The following is a 22492-nucleotide window of genomic DNA, read 5'->3' on the forward strand; positions in this document are numbered from 1 at the left end:
GGAGCAGAAAGAAAGAAGTGAGGTTATCACATGATGTTTAATAAAAACAAATATATACAGATTTTCTATATATAACATTTTCTTATAAAACAATATTTATAACACATTTACATTGCATGCAGCACCATGTCTTTATAATACTGGTGTTGACAGAATTTAATAGCTCAATTAAGTGCCACCTCTAGGATAATATTTACAATACAGTAATTTACTGCAATAACTGAGGCTTCAAGTTTCATAAAAAGAGAAACAAAACAGCTCTGCCATTACCAACGACATGAATCGATCTTCCCATGACTTCTGAAATGGCACTGCCTAACACTTCCGACTCCTCATCTGTTGAGGGGGAATCGGATCAGTCCGTCTTGCTCTGTTGCATTCCTCTGGGTGTATCACTTTTCCAGGAATCATGTCTATCCTTCCGGGTGCTGTTTTTGTCAGCAACTTTGGCAGGAAAAAATGTCTTAGGTGTTTGGTGTCTGTGTGTGTGTGTGTGTCAGCATCTCGGGTGTATGCAAGGCAGAAAAAGTGTTCGTCAGTGTCTATGACTGATTTATGGGTTTTGCTGGGGGTGTGTGTGTGTGTGTCTCTCGAGTGTGTATTTCTGTCTCTGTGTGTCTATGCGTTTGTGTCAGCGTCTCTGACAGGTGTGTAGGTTCCGGGCCGCAGTCCTGCTGACACTGTGGTCTCGCTCCCCTTTCTCCTGTCGGCAGGTCATGCCGTCGCCGCAGTCGCAGCGCTGGAACAGCTCCAGACCGTGGTTGCCTTTCCTGCGGTGGCGCGTGCACACCTGGCCCTCCGTCAGCACAGGCTTACAGATGCGAGACCAGAAGTGTCGGGCGCAGCACAGGCCTTCAGAGCAGTCTGCAGACCTCAGGCATGTCTCACCCTCCTGACCTGGAGTGGGAAGAGGAGAAGTGAATATGTTAATATATTACACAAGGCACACTGATATCTTCTTTACTTGACCGTTACTTGACCCTGATAAAGGTCAATGGTTTTCAACAGGACACTCACCTTTCACAGCATGAGGCTGATTGCTGTGGGCTGTAGGAGGTCTTTTGGCATGATGCTCCATTGTGTTGTTGTTTTTGTGCCAGCTTGTGATGATGGATGCATCTGTACCAGCTATGTCATTTGCCTGGCAAACACCTATAAAGGTTGAAAGATATAGGTTAGAGTCTGTATTCATATTTGATACATAGTAGCACAAATGTTAATTCACATGTCTTCTGAGCAATTTAAAATAAGTTGATATAATTTATTACAAAGACAAGACGATTACTAATCCCAGAAAAACAACAAAAACTTAACGAAGTCAAAATATCAGTATTGGTTTAGCTCTGATGTCTCTGCTCACCATTGCTGCAGCGGTTTCCTGCACAACACATTGAGTCCCGTGCGCAACGCTTCCGGCTCTTACGGCACGGCAGACAGACGCCTCGGGCGTCGTTGCAGAATTCATCACCTCCGCAGTCTTCATCATCCGTGCAAACACCTGATTGCTGTGGTCAGACGAAAACGGAAAGTACCACGTCATTTAAGCACATAGATATCACTCACAAAACTTCCACAAACGCAACTGTTGCCGTGGCGCACACGGGGTTACTTTTACGCACGGTCTTTACCTGCAAGGTGTCAACGGGGGATTTGTGTGCCAAGCTGCTGGATGGAGACGTGCGCGGACTCGGACTGACAGTGTCGGCTCCTTTACTTCCCGCAGCTCCGGGCAAGTTTTTGATGGCGTTGGAGTTCAGCACGACTGTCCCCGCGTAAACGTCCCCAAGGTATCCAAACAGCGTGAGATACACAGCCAAGAAGCGATGCGCGGATGGAATCTGCATGATTTTCTCCTTATAATTATGCTGTGCTGCGAAGAGAAGCGGGGGAAAAGAATCCTGGATAACAAAATGATTGAGTAGCAAAGTCCAAAGCGGCCTTGAATCCTTGAATCCAAAAGTTTCCGGAGAGTTTAAGCACGATGCTTTCGAAGACTCCTGCCTCTGAGTCCTGGGATGATCTCTTTATACATGTGGACCTGTTTGTCTTCCCGCCCCTCGCTGTGCACAACAAAGGCGGAGGGGTGGAATTTCAAAGAGAGCCCCACTGTACGGAAATGGCCATCTATTCTCCGTGCACAGAGAAAAAGACTGCATTTCACAATGTTTGTGTAATGATTAAGACCTGCAAGGTCTGTCTGAATGCCCATCACCCAGTGACGTATTCTAGAAGTAAAGCATATCCACGGCCAATGACTGTCTCATTCTTGTCACAATGAAATCACTTAGATGATGACAAGACTGACTACTTCATTTGTTTTGCTTTATTGCATTATATTTTGCTTTAAAAAATAGTGATTTTATCAGTCTGCTTACTAAATGTCTTTTTTTTAATACAAAGACTTATTTAAACTGGAGTGATACAAATGTAATAGTTTCACCACATCGATAAAATCTTTTATGTTTTGCTTTTAATGATGTCGTTTTCCATTTTATAACTTAATTGTCTCTATTGTTAAACAGTCTTTTCTCTATATTTTGTTCTAATCACTTATTTAAATGATGGTAATTATACTTCGCTTTTACAAAAATAATGCTTTTAGTCTTTTATTAATTGATTTGACACATAATTAAAGTTATTAATAGAGATGTGTATGCAACAAAATGCTGTTTAACATCTAGGCTTTTATCTTCATGATTCCCACTCGTGTGTGTAATTCGGCTAAATGAACTAGAACGTATTTGATACAGAACATTGCGGCACATTGTATCTGTTAAATCGCTTCACTTTAGAACTGTGACAAACCCTCGCCAGTGTTCTTCACAGTGTGAGACTTCAGTGTGTGTCTTTCTTTAAAAGCTCCGTTAGCCTCCTTTACAAAAAGCTGTTTGGTTATTCCACCCTTCTTTGACATTCAAGTAGCCTAACTGCCCTTTGGCTGTGTGAAGACAGTGATTGAAGTCACTTGCGTCGATTAACTACTTCATTTGATCCTTCTGATTGCAAAGGGGGCAATTATCCTCCAAAGTGTGCTTGATTACACCAGAGGCGGACATCAATGTGTAGGATATGCAGACCATTAAGGGGTGTGAAAAGTTTACCGAATTAATGGACTTCCGCGGCGAGGCCTTTCAGGGTTGACTGGCACTTTGAGATTAAAGGCAGCTCTGATCTGTCCTGCTCCTCTCCGACCCTTTGGGCTCAACCCACTGCAAGAAATGCCCAACCTGAGACCAAAAAAGAATATCCTAAACTATTCAAATAAAGTCCCTAAAAGTTTGACAGCAACATGGCAAGGTAATTGAAGCTTGTCCTCAGTGCGGTAACCAAAATGGTTAAAGTTCTTAAATGAAGTCTTATTATCAGATATGGTGCAGTCAAGTGTTTGGTCTTTTTGCTCCTGTATTAAAAAAAAAAAAAAAGATAAAACTGCATTTCGTCTGGAATATTTTTTTTTGTGTGGGTGGAAACTCACAGGTGCTTTTGTGCGTATTTTTACTCTTTGAAAATATTTTGGTACTTGGACGTCATCTGCTGGTCACGTTGCTTGTGTTTGGAGTGATAGGTTGTGTGTGTGTGTGTGTGTGTGTGTGTGTGTGTGTGTGTGCGCGCGCGCGCGCGCGTTCACGAGTGTCTTCTGTTTGTGTGCGCGAGAGACAGAGATGCGCCATAGACACCTGACAAACACACTGTAGCACTTGGCGCGTTTGAATTGCTGTATATCTTTTGAAGTGGAGCTTTTATCTCCACTTTACTAAATGTCAGTGCTGGTAAGGTGAGCTCCTTTGATGCACTTTGATCCCCTTTGATCTCACCGAGTTGTCACCCTGTTGTTATGGCTGAAGCCGTTCCCCTGTCCCCCCAAACAGATTTGTTGTTCGAATAACACTGAGACCAGAGAAGCTGAATCATCTGCACTTACCTGTAAGTGGATGACACGAACACCAGGACTGATTATTATATCGTAGGCAAACCTGAACATATCAGTTCACTACAGCTGCTTGTAAAGAGAGGGCTGTCTTACCTGCAGCTCCCTCTTGTGGCAGAAATGAGTAATAACACCTCTATTATGCTTTAAAATCAATCATAGTGTTGTTGCAATTGACAAAGAGACAAACACCACTCAAAAGTATTGTTTTTACTTTATAATTTTTAAAAATCTTACACGTGGCACTCTGCAAAATCAATTTACAGCAGAAAAAACAACATAACACAAGGCAGATATCAGGTAACATTGCAGAAGGCGCTCAATATAAGACTTAAAACCAGTGGTTTGTTAAGTGATGGCATATATAAGGCTTTGTGATCAACATAACCTGCTTGTAATACAGTCAAACACTTATGGTATGCCTACGAAAAGATTTTTCTCCTTTTTTTTCATAGTTAATGATTTATGGATATAAATGTAAGCATATCAGTCTGTGTGGGTGAATTATGCATTATTCAAACAATGAAATGATGATGCAATATGATCAATGACATTGTGCCGCCAAAGATTGTCAACAGGAGGAAATAAGGATATTCGTTTTAATGAAGACTGCAAATCATTCCCGCCATCTTTAAAAGCTCAGATTTCACGAGTGGACACATGACAGCCGTCTGAGCTTTGATGTATTGTTCACTTTATATCTTGCCAGTTGTGGTTGACTTCATGTTAGATGTCCATATCAGATATATAGAGAAAGCATGTCATTGCAGCCATGTCGGGTTTGATAAAATATTTGTGTCATTTTTTACTGTGAGATAAATCAAAGGTGGAAGCAGGACTTTAATTTCATACACATTTGTCAGCCATCAAATGACGTAAAAAATCTCTTTCCACGGTGTTTGATGTATTTATTCGATATGACAAAAGGATGAGAAGCAGCCGCCTAGTAGGACGCGTCAGTTTTTGAGGTGTATATGTGTTCATGCAGCATCAAAGAGGACATGTGATGTTAATTTTTGTATGCCATTGATTTAAGGCACTTACATTACTTCTGATTTTTATGCTCGGACTTTGGGATGAGAGATGGGACGATCTGGATGAGGTCATTGAGCTAGTGGTCAAACTTGTACGTTTCGCAAAACATCTATAAGCTTTTTTCTCTGCACTTTCATTTCACTTTCTTTTCTCAATTTCCATACGATGATTCGAAGTAAAGATATGATTATGTGTGGTAAATTTCGCCTCCAAAGAAGAAAGTGAGTTTTTATGGATGAACTTAAAGGTGCACTTTGGAGTTGAGAAATGTGAAAGTTGGAGTACTGTACAGATTATGTGGTGTATGTTCACTCTATATCCAAACTGTCCTCAGAGGAAAATTTGGTCTCTGGAAAACTGTTTGAAGTTTAAAAGCTAAACGAGAATTTATGGTGGGGGGTCCGCAACAGTGAACCCGTAACTCTCCTGGTAGCTTTTTAGCTCCAAACTGTGTTCATCGACCCATTTTTTCCTTTGAATGAAGTTTGTCTATTTAGTTCAGAAAATATAGCATAGAATTGTTTCACTTCTCCAACTTTCAAATTTCCCCACCAAATCGACATAGTGCACCTTTAACATAGTTTAACCTTTTTTAAAAAAAAAACTAAAAAAAACCTTGAGAACACCACTGAGCACAATGTAACATGGTGCCAAGTGAAAGCAAACAAAATTTCCACTCGAGTTCACAAATCGACACAAATCGCCAAATTTTTCTAAAGAAGAAAGTCAAGTACATTACAAAGAAATCGAGCACACAAAAAAAAAATCACTATACGAAAACAATAACCAGTACTGTCATCCTGCTATCACTCATCATAATTTATCAATAACAGCACCAAAGACGTAGAAACCATGTTCACAGTTATGTCAGAAGAAAACAGGGGACGAGGCATTTGGGTGATTTACAAAAACAAGGAAGTATGCAGGTAGAGAAGCAATCATGTGTGATTAAGAGCATTTTGAAGAACAAAAAAAAAGAGACGGTTAAAAGAGCTAGAACTGCTGATTTTCTCAGTTAATGGTCTTAAGTGCATAATGACACATTGCTTCATGGAAATAGTAGCTGACATTTCATGTGTGTCGGTGTGTGATTCATTAAATCTCAGGCAGGGCACTTAAAAAGAGTCACGTCTCTCTCTCCACTGAATGCACAGTGTTTGTGCTTTTCAAGTTAGTTATACTAAGTGTTTGATGTGAGAGGATTGTTTCTTGTGAATCCAAAAAAGATGGAGTATACTGTACATGCTGTTCGCAGAACGGATGTTAAATGAGGAGAAAATCTGTGACATTCAGGTTAGTCTTGAGCACTTGATACCAGTTTAACTTGCAAACTGTGATGTGTAAATCTCTGAGGGACTGTCAGAGACTGCAGCAAAGCAGCTGCATGTCAAAAAAAAAAAATAGAGAGCAACTGCAGTAACATCTTAAAATCCTCCCACAATCCACCAAATATTTCACCCGAAATATTGCAGAGAAACAAAGACAGAAAAAATAAAAATCAACAATCGACCTCCTCTCTTTTTTTGGAGCGGTCCGTCTTGTTTGATTAAAACAAAAAGTTAGACTATCGAACGTTCATCCAACCACTAAATCCCTGTTACATGGAAATCTGGCTCCATAATCAGCGTCTGTTGTATTGTGTATGTGTGAGTATCCCTGCACTTTCTTTCCTTTGCCTTTTAGAGCTGAGACAACACTGAAGAAGTGCTACAGCAGTCCCGTTTTTTTTTTTTTAAATGCTTGATCCAGAGCCACAGTGAAATAAAGGCATATCGGTGACCCAGAGGGGTTTGCCATCCATCCGTTTAACTTCTTTTCCATATGCTCTCTTTTGTATTTAAGCAGTTTCTTTTTTTTTTTTTTTTGTTACAACACTGCCTTGTCCACACGCTGGCCTCCAAGCCAACAAAAGAAGATTTTCTCTTTTGGTTTAAGGTGAGAGAGGAGGACGACTTCAAAAGTCAACGTCCCAGCCGGAGTTGTCGTCTGGAGGCGGGTCCTCGTTGTCCTCTGGGAAGCTGTCGAAGTTACTCGTGTCGACTGCTGATGTGACCTGAGAAAGAAGACAGGGGGAGTGATTCAAAGGAGGCAAACAAAAAGTGAGTTTTTTTGGTGTGAAATTCACCACAAGAGAGAAAGCAATCAGCAGTGTGTACTTACATTAGGAATAATAGGCGGCGCCAGTGTTCCCTTCTTCAAGCCCTCCCAGTTAAAGCCCTCAAACCATCTAAAGAGAAAAAGAAACAGGCTTTGCTCCACACTTTGACCACAGAGACAAATGTATAAATAAGAGGATTATATGTATTTATAGACATGCTTACTTGTGCTTTTGGATGTCTTTGACACCATTTTTCAAGTTTCCCAGTCGTTCAGACGGATTATCCCTGCAGCAGAAAAAAAACAAACCAATAAAAAAAAAAAAAGAAACCCTGATTCAGAAAACAGACCACTTCAAAGAATGACTCTTAAGTTTAAATGGCTTCAACGTCAACACTCACCTGCATAGCTTTTTGATTAGGTTGGCAGCATTTTTGGTAATTTTCTTTGGAAATTCGATCATGTCGATGCCTCTCAAGATGATGTTGTAGGTTTTCATAGGATCCGGGCCAGAGAAAGGAGGGCTATGATAGAACAGAGGCACAGATATGAATCTTGAGTGACAAATGCACATGTATAGATCAATTTCATCGAGTCACATTAAACGGTGTTGGCAGAGTTTCTGAATGGTTTTTCATTGGTTGAGGTGGTATATTATATTATTTTGATCGACATGCCCAGGCTTGTGTGTACCTGCCAGTTAAGAGTTCGAACATGAGGATTCCTAGCGACCAGTAGTCGGCTGAGATGTCGTGGCCTTTGTTTAAAATGATCTCCGGTGCTACATACTCTGGCGTCCCACAGAATGTCCACGTCTTCTTCCCAAAGCCGATCTTCTTTGCAAAGCCAAAGTCAACCTGGCGGAACAGAAAGATTCTTCTGGTTAGACTGACAGAGCTGAGGAATCATTTAGATTAATCCTATTTATTTTGTCCTGATTTTTATCAGACTTTAGTTATAAAGATAGTGAAGTTGGAAACTGTGTCATCATTTCAGTTTCAAGTGAATAACTATTCACTTGATGCGTATTCATGATGGATAGAAGGAGGGAGCAGCTGGTTGCTGATCTGCCAAAAGCTACAAACTGGTTTCTCCATGAGGAGTGAGGGGAATGGCACTACCCCAAGAAACACAGAACACGACTTAACCTCAATTACGCCTTTCTTTATTCTATATTTATGCTTTAGTTTACAGCCAGCATGAGGCAAGTGTTCAAATTTCATCCGATTCATCATCTCGGCATCATAGAAAGGACAGAGAGTTTTTCTCATTAGCAAGCGTTTCTGACCTTCAGCAAAGACACTGAAGAAGAGTTTTTTTTATGTTGTAATTCTAATGATCTCTCACCAGTTTGGCATATCCCCTGTGGTCCAATATAAGGTTCTCTGGTTTGAGGTCTCTGTAGATGATTCCTTTGGAATGCAGGTAGGCGAAGGCCTCCACCACACATGCGGTGTAAAACCTGGTGGTTGAGTCCTCGAATGAACCCCTGGAAACACACCAAGACAACACAGCTGAAACAAACAATCATCTTCTCTTGTACCAACCACCGACTTCTCGAAGCTCCTCTCTCTGCATATTCCCATAGTAGATTCTTCACGGACACTATGTTCAAGTATATAATACACTCTCCATAAAATTAGCCCTGAATTTCAACACCTTGATTTAAGATCAGATTTACTTTTATCGTCCCCTTGAGGGAAATTACCCTTGCACTCTGTCCGGCTGAAACTTACAAGTACTACAATATAGAGCAATTGACCATATTTGGAGCACACTTGCTATAAATATATCTATAAAGTTAGAACTGTGCTGTTGCAGAGTTCACTCCTGACATATTAACTCTATGAAATAAATGTCAGAGAGCAAAATGTGAAAGCTTAATGTGACCAACAGACATAAACTGTAAAACTTGATGGAGAACCATTGACAAACCTACAAAGTTTATCTCAAATAGGTTTCTGTAGCTGTGACACTTTCTCTTTCCATGTTGTAGTTCTTGGATGTATCGTCCGTAAACTAGAAATATGACACAGTGACTGTGATACATCTCAGTTGAATCTGAAAAATGGTGAAATTGAGCTGACCGGTCTCGCAGAATGGTCCACAGCTCTCCTCCTAAACACGCTTCCATCAACATGTAGAGGTACTTGCTGTCCTTGAATGTTCTGTAGAGTCTGAAAACACAAAAGAAATGTTTCATGAACATCTATTGGGAGAAGTGCTCTTAATTAACATGCAAAGCTAAATGAATATTTCAATGAACATTCTTACAATGAAATTAAACAAAATCAACACAAAACAAAACGTGTTAGGGTCACATGGGTATCACAGAATCATCACAGGGAGACAGAAAATCTCATATGATCACATTCTGTGTTCACTTTCTGTACTTTTATAATTGTGTCTGATATACTTGACTTGCACATGAGGGGAAACTTCACAAACAAGACAGATAACTCTTCAAACTCCACAGAGACAGTCTGTGGTATAGAGACCAGTAGTGTAGTGGTGCCTAAAGAAGTGGGTAACTCTTTTTTTATGTGGCCAGTCCGGCAGAGGACAATCTGCCTCTGTTATAAACAGTGACATGTAAGACTCCTTTTGAATATTTAGTTAATCCGTATGAGCCAATTAGAGACAGAGTAGGGAGAGTCATCCATTCATCATCCTAGGAAAATAATTGCAGCATACCACGGATATTGTCAATCAATCATTGGTGTGAATCAGAGGGGATTTATACTCCATTTACCAGCATATACCCTACACTACACCACTGATATATACCCTGTGTTCTCTGAGGTGATTAATTATTGCTCCTTGAGAAATATGTTGCTTTTATATCAGTGTTTAATATCGCTGTTCTTGATGTGTACCTAACGATGAAGTCAGAGTGCGCCTCCTGCATGATGAGTTTCTCTGAGCGAATGTGCTCCTGCTGTCTCGTGTCAACAATGTGCCGCTTCTTCAGGATCTTCATGGCGAAGGTTTTGTTCTCGTCACTTTTGAGCTGAACCTGCAGCGAGAAGGAATGAAAGACGATCAGCCCACATATTAAGATACAGAAACAGCCAGACTACTTCATATGATTTTTAAAAGAAACGCACCAGCTCTACACGTCCAAAGCCGCCGACCCCCAGCGTGTCAATGATGTTGAAGTCAGCTAGGTTTAGATTGAAGAAAAAGGCGTTCTCCGCTTCATACCTGTAGTTCCGAGGAAAGAAAGGGAAACGACACAGAAAGAGAAACAAGGATTAGAGGATGAAAGAAGAGATAATCAACTTTAAACAACCTGAGACAAATCATACGCCTCTCCTTTTAGCTCATCTGTTTGTAAATCTTAGTGGAGTCACCGCGTATTAAGCTATGGAGGATGTTATTGAGGATGTGGAAGTTAGTGTGTGTGTGTCTAGGAACCTGTGAACAGGATGTGTTTGTGTTTAGTCCCACCTCAAACCTTCCTGACCTTCCATTCAACACGGTCTATCTGTGCCCAGAAAGAACAAAGGTGGGACATTGGTCACACGAGCTGCTCGCTACTTAGCTGTCTCTCCAAAGACATGCCTTGGCTCTGCCTTCAACCAACCCCCCCCCCCCCCCCCCCCCCAAAATGTCACAGCAGACGTTCACAACAGAGGACATTGTTTCCACGTGTCCATCCCTTATCGCCAAATGTTCCGTTTGTGTCTTCTGTGATTATTGTTTGATCCAGACAATGTCACATCAGCTCAGTGTCTAGATCAGTGAGGACAGATCTAAACCTGGGTACCCTTTTTTTTTCTTTTTTTGGGAGGGGGTCATCCAGACTGGACCACATTGCCAATGCAGACGCTTATCTATAATGCAGTTATCAAAAATATTTCCCCACAACCAAGTCTTGTTTAGATATAACAGAAGACTTCCTTCGCTAAGCAGTCAGGATTAAGATTATGTAAACATAGAAGTTAAACAATGACTCATTTTACGGGTGCTGTACTGGGTTTGAATTGAAGAAAGAAAAGAAAAAAGAAGAGGGAATTGGGACTCTTGCATTTGCCTGACTTCATTAAAAGCTTATGTGGTTATTTGAGATGTGGAAAGAGAATTTACTCCGTCAGATCCACAAGATAAAAAATGGGTTCCACTTTAAGCGAGAAGGATACAACTATTTTCCTAAGCTGCGTACCAGCAGGCCCAGTGTTGTCAGGTTACTGAGCTCCATGTTTCACAGAAACACATCAGGTTACCAGGACAGTCACTGTTTATTTGTGGTTGTATAGAGGCACCGCTACAAGCACATAGGATTCACAGGTGATCCTTTTATCTTCTTTCTCCCCTCCCATAATCTGGAAACCAGCCCAGAATACACTCCAAATCCCAAAATGCTCTCTGCTTAAGACAAGGACAGGAGGAAAGTAACCAGGTGTACATGTCTAACTGCATGTTGGATAGGATTATCATTAATGTCAGGGTGACTGACAAGTGTGCATTGGTAGATTTATGGGCACGCACATGGAGATGGAAAATAAACACAAGAGCTAAGAGGTGTGGACATGTGCTGTTTGAGTTGCATTAATGACATGGGTCTCAAACTCTTACAAGATAGAAATGGTTAAGTAATGAGTGGTTGTCCAACAGTATAGTGTGGCTTTGAAGAAACGTTTTTAAGTAATAGTCTTATCTGGCCAGCAGATGGCAGTGTCGCTCTATTAGAAGTATCAAGGTGAGGAGCCAACATGTGAACAAAGCCTCATATTGAAGCCGATAACAAATTGAATCTTTTGTGTCATGTAGCAAATGGAAGAATTAACGCATTCATCCAAAGTTAGAAGACTCCTCTCTAAAGGAAAAGAATCAAACAACCTTGAATCCAACTGTTATCAGTTCACTTCAACAAACTGTAATCAAGGTTTCATGCAGGAAAAAAATACATCCAGTCTCACTTCGTCTCAACCAAGGACACACAGGAAAGCTGAATGACAGATATAGTATTTAAGATATCAACTAGAGCAGCAACAACAATTCTCACACAGATGATGTGTCCACAGATAGGCTGAGAACATATCTCATTGTCCATACTGATTCATTCTTCAGATGGGCCGAGAAAGACTCCTGTCTGTGTCAGTGTCTGAGGCAATAAATGGAATATGATACCGGCCAGCAGACCCAGTGGGACTGCAACCACAGATTCACCTAAATGTACGTCTAAACCATGACTTTGAACGAGACTTACACAGAGCTTAGCTGCATCCAACCCTTAAGTATATCCATGGTTAGTAGTAAATGTATTTTAAGGGTTTTAATGACATGTTGCTCATAGCTGTTACATGGCAGATCCATTCCTACCACTGAAATACAAAGTGCAGGTCAAGTAGCACCCAGTGGGTGATAATCTGTATCAGTGAACGGATGAGATCATAAAAAAATGATGCAATCCCCAAGTGTGTGTGTGTGTGTGTGTGTGTGTGTGTGTGTGTGTGTGTGTGTGTGTGTGTGTGTGTGTGTGTGTGTGTGTGTGTGTGTGTGTGTGTGTGTGTGTGTGTGTGTGTGTGTGTGTGTGTGTGTGTGTGTGTGTGTGTGTGTGTGTGTGTGTGTGTGTGTGTGTGTGTGTGTGTGTGTGTGTGTGTGTGTGTGTGTGTGTGTGTGTGTGTGTGTGTGTGTGTGTGTGTGTGTGTGTGTGTGTGTGTGTGTGTGTGTGTGTGTGTGTGTCTTTGCTCTGGTTCTTCTTGGTCTAGACTCAAGGGAGAGGGAGGAGAGGACAGCGTCTCTGACCTCAAAGATGACTCTAATTAAATGGCTCTTTTTATTTACCGGTAACCCCTGCTTATTGAACTCCTCCACCTGATCAACATTGGTGGGACGTGCACTGGGTCTTATTTTGCTCATCCATCTTCAGTTATATAAAATAACTTTTCAAGAAAGTTTCAGGGGGGGGGGGGGGGGGTTCTAGGGAGGTAAGACATTATGTAAAAAGGTTTGTAACATAAGCTATATGGCAAATGAAGCAAAAGAGTCCAATGCTACAGTTATTTTGCCTTTGAAGCATTTAACCTTTCCACTTTACATGATAGTTTCAAAGTCAATCTAATAGCACAATAAGTTTCTGTGCTCTATGGAAATAGGAGAGAATGGCACCTCTCCTATTTCCACAGCGCGCCCTGGGCGCCTGCTTTTAGCAATATATGTAACATTGCCAGCAGGCCACGGTTCTCTCACGGTTTTATGGTATTAGTTCTCGCACTGTCCTTTTGCCTCCACTAACTGCTCCGTCTTCATCCTTGTGCGTATCGGCTCCAGACCATTTCAACAGAGGTGGATGAAGTGTTAAGTCGCCTACAGCCCCGGACCGATTTAACCCCTGGTTGTGTTCATAATAGTAATGTGAAAGTAATATTTTACATTCTTTAACAGATCAGTTATTTTAAAGTCATACAGAGTTGCTAACTTTCCAGTGATCAGGAAATCAATTCCACCTGACATCTCCTATATATACTGTTATTGTCCCACAGTTCCGAACCAGCTGAGTGCAATATACCCTCCTTTTGTCTTTGAGTAAACGGAGATTGAGTAAAGAGAGAGAGAAATTACAGCTATTTATTACACAGATCTAAAAGCATTAAATAGCACCACTGTAGCTTCCTGTGGCAATGAGGGCTGGTCTCTATGAATTGGAAGATATTTGCAACATCAGACTTATTTGCAGAGTAAGGGGGCGATTTTGCACCAACGTTTAAATATTCCCTCATTTACATAGATGCTAATGGGGCAGGATGTTGTCTGCTTGGCAGTGAAGTTTGCATGTTTTTCACCTTTTGCCCGTGCTTTGTGGATTGCACACTTTTTCCTCTCTCATTTGAGCAGGTTTAGCAGCCACAGGTCCCATCTGTTTTATCACAGTGCAGTTGCACTCAGAGACCTTCAGTGGGCACCAAATCGCACCAAACCAAATTCCTCCATAATATTGCTTTTAATCAATGTTCTGTGGATGTATTCACTGTAGGAACAAAAGAGTGAAAAAATAACAATGACAATGGCTTCATTGCAATGTTTAAAAAGACTCCTGCAGCTGTGGTAAGATGTAAAATAAGCTTGTGTTCATTCATTGTGGGTGAATTTTCTGTTTCATTCTTCTACCTTTCACTTCTTCAAATACTTTAATTTCTGTTCAGTGCATCCAGAAATACAGGTGAAGCTTTACAGCTGTAACGGTTGTTTTCACTGCACTTTGTATAGTTTGTGCGCACGCAGCACAGAGCACAGAGCACAGAGCAGGGAGGTTACTGAAGAAAGGACCCGTCAGCCTCGCAGACAGCAGCTGTAGTTTGAAGTATAGTTACAGTACTGATGCCCCCCATTCCCCCTCACACAGCACACACAGCACACTACTGTGACACTACCTTAACCAGGTTATAAAAAAACGCATAAAGGTGAGCAGAGAGAGAGAGTGGCTTTGTTTCACTGCAGAGAGAAGGTTTTCTATTTTATAACTAGTGGCCATGCTAATACTGCTCATTTGCATGACATCAATCTTTAAAAAGAGACCCTGAAGACGAAGGGATGTTGAAAATGATTAGACATTTGGTACTTCAGGGTTCCTCCTATCACCCACGTCAGCGGTAACAAGCTGTAAGGGGCATTAAACCTCTCTCCTCTCTGTCCTTCGAGCGTGTGTCAAAGTGACTGATGTTATGTTCTGCTCTGCTCTTCGCTACCTAAATTCCCGAAGTTGACTGACACTCTGCAAGTCAGCTTGAAATCCAAAGCATTGTAGCAAACCCCCCCCCCCCCCCTGTCTTGTTCACTACCTGCCTCTCCTCACTCTGTCCATCTCTCGTCCCACTCCTGAGGTGATAATCTGCCCCTGCCCTCCCGCTCTGTGTAAGCTGTCATTACCGGCTTCTCGTTTCTCCTCACCTTGACTCACAACACGGCAGCGAGCGAGCGAGCGAGGTATCAGATTATGCCAACACGTAGCCGTCTGAACCCCAAGATGCCCGCCTCATTGCCAAGGTGCCCTGTGCTTTCAACAGTCTCTTGTTTCCATAGCGACGGTAAATAGTGTACATATTAATTCCTCCAGAAATAGAGGCAGAGGTCATAGCTTCTGATTCTGGCCTGCCACCCCGGGTATTGTGTTGTTACATAACAGACCTAAAGGCACAATGCATTAATGTCCAGCCTGGAGCACGTCTCTGCTTAAAATGTTGCAGACGTGGTTGTTGTGCAAACGTTTTAAAGGTTACTGAGCTGGAACATTCATTTGCAAAAGACCTCTTAAAGCCTAATCTTCCCCAAAGCAATACGATTAGCTTTCATAATTGCTATTTCAATGAATGAATTCACGTAAATAAATCGTAATTTTCTTACTTGGCTTTGGCATCAGCATCCTCGTGGCTCTTATTGGACACATCCTCCAAGCCTCCGATCAGGTGCTTGAATGAACTGAAAAACAGACAGTGAATGTTATAACAGCACAACCTTTTCTAAGGTTTGATAACCTATAATATCTCCAACATGAAGGAAGAAACATACTCTCCACTTACACTCTGTACTGAACGAAAAGTTTTCAGTTTAAAAAAAAAAGGAAGGAATAAGTACACTGCAGGAGAGCGGTACAAGAAGCTGGTCCAATATACGACCACACCGTCATAAAACACAACACTGCCGGTAACTATTAAATATTCATCAGTCAGCTTTTAGAGACAAGCCTCTAAAAATTAACCGAGACGAGAAAACAGATATGTCAAAGAAGTGTAAACACTTGTGAGAGCAGATGAGGGCTGAGAGGGATACATGTGTTTATTTTTAATTACTTATAAGATTCTATTCTAAAAATATGAATAGAAAACAGAACTTGTTGGATATTATGCAAATGAACACTCGTGAAATTCCAAAGACAACATTTATTCAGTAACATGTTAGTGAAGATGTAAGAAACAGGGCAGTGTATTCAGGCCTTAATAATAACATTAAAAGCTATTACCTTGCCCGAAATACCAGGGCTTAATAAATCCTCATTAGTATGATCAAGCAGGATATGAAAGTTAAATTAAAATGAAAGGTTGACCGCAGAGTAATAAGCTGCATAATAGGCCCACTCCCTGAAATAAAATCCTCTAAAGTTGCACTCAAGGGGGGGTGGGGGAGCTGCTACATGAAAAATAGCTCCGTTTTGGCTCATTTCTCTCTGAAGCATGGCTGCGTATGCTAAAGACTCCAAAAACATCCTGAAAGAACAAATAACTGAGACGATTTTTGCACAAGGCTCATCAAGCTGTCAGCCAGAAGATGGAATACATCTGGTGTTTTCTCCTGTTGAGACCATAATGCCTGCGAGTGGGGATTTTTTTTCTTGGCTTTCCTTTAAAAAAAAACAAAAAAAACAAAGTCTGGCTGCTTACAGTTTCTATTGTACTGAGATGCTGATTCCCTGCTGTTAAGTTTTATTCCATGTATCATTCAGTCTGTGTCTATCTCATTCCCCTTTTCCAGCACAGCTTCAGTAAATATCCTTAACTTACCTCTTAAGCTTCACTTTTTAGTTTAGTGCATCACGCTTGCACACAAAAATGAACACAAGCTTGAACATTAACTACTATAGCAGCTGCACAAAAACTAGCCACGTTGGTGACACACACACACACACACACACACACACAGTTAATTTTTTGGGCTGTGACAGCACGAGCTGCTTGTACGAGAGGCAGAGTGAGAGTCAGTGGTAATCACCTGTGCTCTGTGACTCACTCACTATCCCCTCCACTAGCTGTGGATGGCCCATTTGTGCTTGCTGTGTTCCCTGAGGGCAGAGGGAGGCCCTTGGTAAGCTGATATCATCTACAATCTCCTCCCCACGCTACATGTCCATCTGTCTCTGTGTACTCTCCACACAGCTTCAAGTTATGCACAGAGATGCTCTGAGATGTGTCTTAGGTTCTTCATTTAAACTTTATTTGGTTAACTTCCTTCAGAACGTTATCCTAAAAACAGTTTAGAACACAGACTAAAATGAACACGAACGCCCTTCAAGGTACTGGTGTAGCAAATTAGCATCAGCTACAAACACTACGATACTTGAATTGAATGGCTGTTTTCAGTTCGTCTATGTATAATTGTATCCTATTAATGAAACCATCAATAAATAATGTCAAGAAACTGTTGCCATAATCTAAGGAAAGAACAAAACCTGAGGTGCAGCCATTGCAAGTGATAAAGCTGAAAAATAAATCTTTAATAATCTTTCTCTGCTACGCATCTAGCCTTGATCTAAATTCTTTCCTGGAGGCTTTGTAGGATTACTGAAACATTTCACAGCTGCCCACTTGACATCATTAACTAAATCCCATCAACAGAAGTATTTATGCTGGGAAGATGTTTCCATGAGAATCGGGGAATTGCTGCGTGAGGAACTCGACATGATCAGCTGATTGGAGGTGACGATGGAGGTCGCTTTGCAATAAGGCATTCAACAAAGCAGTACAGTACAGTGAGGTAAAGCATGATCCTGCAAATCTCTAACCCATTATGAATTCAAACTCCTTGCTTTCTCTTTGAATAGAATTGATTGGTTACTTTCGCAAAAAGTTGACTTTTTAAGGGTGGAAACCGACCTCGTGAAAGCAGTGACACTCAATTTTGGGTCCGTGTTTTCCCCCTGAGGTGTAAAAGCTTGTTTTTAATGTCTCAGTAAAGTAGTGATAGTGAAGCCTGTTCCAGGAAAGTGTCCTCGCCTGACAGTAATGAGCCAAGGAAGCTTTATTTATGTTGCAAATTAAGAACACGGAGGCAATTAAAAGTGCTTTACACAGGAAAGAAAGGCTTTAGAAAGAAGAACTGGGGGACTCAAGATTGCTGCTCTTCACATCCATTGAGCTCTTGAACCTCTGGCTTTTGTTGATTTCTCTTTAATGCCGAAATAACCAAAGGAATATTAAGCACTTTATTAATACTCACTCTCTATCGATGACTAGACAGGTGACTGCCTCTGCTGCAATGACGTTGGCTGTCCTGATGTCCTCCCTGGAGAAACAGATAAAACAACACATTCAGGAGTCAGTGATCACACATCGAAAGGCCATTATTCAACCACATTAATATTCATTTCAAATGTCTGATCAGAGCACTGACGATGGAGGCAGTCGAACCTGTACATCATCAGCTATGTCCTGGACTCTATTCACTCCATAAATGGCACTGGCACACAATGAAATCATCACTCTCAACAGGCAACACACATCACCGCATGATCGACATTACTCTTTATTGCATTTGATGTCAGGTTGGTCTTCCTCCGATGATGGCGCCTCTTCAGAGGAGTCGCCCCAATCGCATGTATCCTCCGAGTCTGTGTCCCAAGAATCCATCTTTTACTTTGAAAAGTCCCAAAGCGATAAGCTTTAACTGTGAACCGGCACGCTGAGCAGGGCAGCCCCCTTTAACAAAACACACATCTGCTCCTCTTGTACATGAATATCCAATTCAACTGAAGTGTTAACCAATTTCACTAAGTCTATTATGCTAAAAAAAAAAGAAAAGAGGAGAAAATTAGTCCGGGGAAGTCCCATAAGCAGATGGTCTCGTGCCCCATCAGTACATAAAAAATATCACCCAGTCGATGAATTTCATATCCGTGTTTTAAAAAACTTAAAACAGGGCGCCAACGGTTTCTGACATCTCTCTCTCTCTGTGTCTGATCTGAACTCAGACATTTGTCAACCTATTTCAATGAGCTGAGGTGATAAGTCCCCCTCATGTTATGTCAACTCCCTCGGCCCTCCCCTCTTCTAAACACACACACGCGCAGCAACCCCTGAAAACACACACTTCCACACAGTCTGTGTGCTGACCCCTCTGAGTAAAGGTCACAGCTGGTGGGGGAACAACGGGTTTTGAAAGGTGAGGACTACAGAGGAGAGGAGAGGGATGCAGTGTTGGGGATCTAGTAGCAGATGACTGTAGGGGCCCTCGGCCTGGTACACGGCCCAAACTGTATTTCATTCAGCTCTGATAAGCTCTTAAGACCTGCATCCTCTCTTAACTCAATGCTCTGGCAAACAAGGCTCCACCTGCTCTCCTGTTTGGACACAACTGCATGCAATAGCATTTACATAGGCACAGTACTGACATTATTAATAAGCAGGTTAATAGAGGGAAGCACAACAGAAGCCCCAGTCTGGATGAAGACATGGTTGTTATTATGCTGTAATTAGTTTGGGGAACAGGCTCTTGATGAGTGCCAGTCAGTGGTAATGAGTTATCAACATCGCACAAGACGATGAGATGAGAAGTTTGAGTGTGAAACATAACGAGAGACGCAGGTGTGGTAACTTATTTAAAAGCATGTCTTTGTAAGCCGTAGATATCTTTGTACTACAGGCCCAGTTCTACGAGGGTGCAAAAGGTTTCATGCACCTGCATTTTAAATTTCTGCACCCTCAATTGAATAAACCCAAAAAATAACAATATATATGTATATATTTTTTTTCAATAAGTAATCAAGGCTTTCAAAAGACAGCAGTGACTCAGATTATGATCGGAGGTCATGGCAGGCGCACAAATGCCAAATCAACAGTAAAGGTTACATGTGACACAAAATTTAAACAAAAGATATATATATATATATAAAATATATGCTAGCAGAAAAATGCCACTCAGTTGAGTTTATTGTAAAAAAAAAAAAAAAAAAAAAACGGCAACCTTTTCATTGGTCATACTTAAAATGAAAAAAAAAAAAAAATACCAGTAAATAGAAATTTGTGAAAAGTGGACACCTTGGGCATTACAAATTTAGGCTTAGAACATTAAAAACTGAAGCCATAGTTTAAACAGCTTCAAATCAGCTGGCTGGAATACCTCTGATACTTTTAACCTTCCTGAAACTAAACCATCCCATCAGGGCTTTCCACGAGGCCAAAACAGCAAAGAATGATGTACTGTATATGTACTACTGAAAAAAAACTGGATCTTTTAAATACCCAGTACAACTACATAAGTCATACATTATTAAACAAATATTTTTACATCTTTTTTCCTTGCACCTTTAAGATGACAAAAAATGATTAAAAATATGAATATAATTGACAAAGCTACTAAAACATGTAACTTCATTTCTTGTTTAATTACATAGTTCACTGGTAGTTCACTACTCTCCAAGGCTGAAGAGAAGCATCACATACATTTGATCCGATGATAATCTAAATATTCATAAACTGAGTAACTGAGTCCGCTCGCCCTGTTCATGTCTGCTGAGGTTCACATGCTTGTCAAAGGGCCAGCTGATAATCTAAAAAAAAAAATTGACAATCCCCCGGCTGTAGACACTTTTCAAACGCTACCGCCACATCTTCCACATATTTACCCGCAGCAGTGGAGCGTTTTGAACAAGTTTTTAAATTCATGTCATACACTGTTTGTATCCAAGGGCAAAACAAAAGTGCCTCTCTATAGAAGGTAAAAAGTGAAGTCGATATTTCAAGGATGCCAGGGATTCAAGCAACCCAGTCACCTTTAGTCTAACTTATAAACAAGGTATATCAGATGGCACATCTCTTTTTAAAATCATCACATATTGAACTGAAGTTGACACACACACACACACACACACGCACAGCACTCTTCTCATCAGTGATAATGAGCTTAAACTAAAGCGGCAGCCACAATCTGTTACTCGAGTTGATTTGTCAGTTAAAGGAAAGTGTTTGGTGTTCGTGTCATTTGCTAATCCGGGTGTTACAACTAAACAGCACAACACTTCAGGTTGTATTTAAAAAGTCCTTATGTAAGCATGAATCATCCTTCAGAGCTCCTAAGGCTTTCATATCTGAGCTTGTTACACCTTTCCCCTGCTGCTCCAATGTTACTGAGTGTGCCTTTGCGTTGACATTAGCCATGTTTTATGTGAAACACAATCGCTAACTATCTGTCCGAATGATTTATTCGCACACTGCCTGGCTTAAGTCCTCCACAAGGCCAAAGATGGTTACGCACTTTTTTTTAATTGCGGCCTAACAAGAAATGCATTGGAAAGAGACACGCACGAGAAGCAGCTGACTGCTGTGTGAGGAATGTCCTTAGCGGCCTGCGGCGTTGATTTCCAGTTAATAGTTGGAAGCAACCTGGTAATTGGACAGTGATCTGGATGTCCTGGGAAGGGGGTTATGAAAATATCGCAGAGGGACGAAAGTGGGGCAGTAGCTTTGGGCTGCGGGGGGGGGGAGGGGGGGGGAGGCAAATCAGGGGTCAGAGCTTGGGCCAGAAGGAGAGACACAGCCAATCATTTGTGTGTGTGTGTGTGTGTGTGTGTGTGTGTGTGTGTTTGTCTGTGTGTGTGTGTGTGTGTGCTTCGATTCTGAGACTGCGGGTGTTCAGGTGGGCCTGCAGCTGTGTATGAGACTTCACAGGTCTGAATCAAAGTACTTAAGCAAATGACTGAGCAGCTTTTCTCCATTAACTGCAAATTATTCACTTTCCACATAGCTGCAGGGTACGACCACTTTCCAAGACATTTTTACATTCATGAATAAAATTGGCTCCAATTTATGAAAACTGAAAGGCTCATAAACACCAAATTCTTGGAGTATTCATATTCCTTTTTTCAAGTTCAGACATTCAAAAGTGTTAGCTGCTGAACATTGACTTCAGTCATAAGCTATGTTTACCAAACATAGACACTGTGGATCATGTAAAAACATTTTTTTTTTACTCAAGTCTCAGATGTCTGAGTGTAAACACACTGCTTGGATTCAATGTTTCTTGTTCATAAAATGGATTTCAGTGGCCTGCCCCCAAAAAAATAAACCTTCTGTGGCAGTGTTTGTATTTATTATTTCTCACTGTCAAATCCCCGCTCGGACATTTACTTGACGGATCAGTTTGCAAGCGCTGCGCGTACTTGTGGAATATTTTTATGGATTCAGGGCTCTGCTGCTGACTCTGGATGTGTAATGCTGTTTTCAGCTCCCCTACTGCTCCACCCACTTCTCCATCTCTGTCCTCTCTTTCTCCTCTCCTCTGTCCCCCTTGGGTTCCAACACCTAAAATACATTTTTGGCCTGTGGGAAACTTTGAAGGAGCAGTCCCTGTCTGATCATAATGGGATTACAACACAGAAATACTGCATGTTTCCAAAAAAAGACAACTTGGGATTCACTTGAAGTCATTCTCAGACATTCAAAGCCTTAAACCTTTGGTAGTTGATATTGTTATTGTCCGAACTGATGTTTCTGTTGCTGTGTATCCATCAATCTGTCTGCCTGTCTGTCTGTATCCATCTCTCTCCTTCTGTCTCTCCCTCGTTCCCATTTTCTAGGCCAATCAGGTTGCGGCAAATGGCTGCCTACCAGTGAGTCTTGCTCTGCTGAAAGTGTCTGCCTGGTAAAATCAACTTTTGTCTGGCGACACTTTCCAATCTGTGGAGTCAGGTCTCTTTATAAACTATAATTTTTTTCATATAGC

The 22492-nt window shown here is 41.3% G+C and overlaps 3 protein-coding genes across 4 annotated transcripts in view; all 3 read right to left on the minus strand.

Moving 5' to 3' along the window:
• gtpbp2a (GTP binding protein 2a) overlaps nucleotides 1-22492 on the minus strand; it is a 432981-nt gene that overhangs the window by 407487 nt on the left and 3002 nt on the right. The window lies entirely within an intron of this gene.
• On the minus strand, nucleotides 25-2115 carry LOC132976034 (dickkopf-related protein 1-like). Its single transcript, XM_061040978.1, has 4 exons — nucleotides 1629-2115; nucleotides 1361-1505; nucleotides 1018-1152; nucleotides 25-897 (listed from the first exon to the last, which is right to left on the minus strand). Exons 1-4 carry the CDS (start codon nucleotides 1842-1844, stop codon nucleotides 632-634), a joined length of 762 nt encoding a protein of 253 aa, XP_060896961.1. The 5' UTR covers nucleotides 1845-2115; the 3' UTR covers nucleotides 25-631.
• Nucleotides 4124-22492, minus strand: part of LOC132975393 (cGMP-dependent protein kinase 1) — an 86158-nt gene continuing 67789 nt past the window's right edge. For both annotated transcript variants that reach the window (XM_061039903.1, XM_061039902.1), the window contains exons 8-18: nucleotides 17993-18058; nucleotides 15407-15481; nucleotides 10168-10264; nucleotides 9937-10076; nucleotides 9148-9237; nucleotides 8408-8549; nucleotides 7754-7917; nucleotides 7462-7584; nucleotides 7285-7347; nucleotides 7124-7190; nucleotides 4124-7016 (exon numbers count right to left, since the gene is read on the minus strand). In XM_061039903.1, the coding sequence (XP_060895886.1) occupies nucleotides 6918-7016; nucleotides 7124-7190; nucleotides 7285-7347; nucleotides 7462-7584; nucleotides 7754-7917; nucleotides 8408-8549; nucleotides 9148-9237; nucleotides 9937-10076; nucleotides 10168-10264; nucleotides 15407-15481; nucleotides 17993-18058 (1126 nt within the window). In that variant the 3' untranslated portion in view covers nucleotides 4124-6917. The remainder of the gene's footprint in view (nucleotides 7017-7123; nucleotides 7191-7284; nucleotides 7348-7461; nucleotides 7585-7753; nucleotides 7918-8407; nucleotides 8550-9147; nucleotides 9238-9936; nucleotides 10077-10167; nucleotides 10265-15406; nucleotides 15482-17992; nucleotides 18059-22492) is intronic.

The sequence above is a fragment of the Labrus mixtus genome, chromosome 6 (genome assembly GCF_963584025.1).
Source record: "Labrus mixtus chromosome 6, fLabMix1.1, whole genome shotgun sequence".
Taxonomy (NCBI): domain Eukaryota; kingdom Metazoa; phylum Chordata; class Actinopteri; order Labriformes; family Labridae; genus Labrus; species Labrus mixtus.

Bases quoted from the DNA above. Each gene is read 5' to 3' on its own strand.
- LOC132976034 (XM_061040978.1), bottom strand. From the start codon at position 1,844: ATGCAGATTCCATCCGCGCATCGCTTCTTGGCTGTGTATCTCACGCTG. The intron at 1,506-1,628 runs GTAAAGACCGTG...GTCTGACCACAG, and splicing joins CCCCCGTTGACACCTTGCAG to CAATCAGGTGTTTGCACGGA. The intron at 1,153-1,360 runs GTGAGCAGAGAC...CAACCTTTATAG, and splicing joins AGGAAACCGCTGCAGCAATG to GTGTTTGCCAGGCAAATGAC.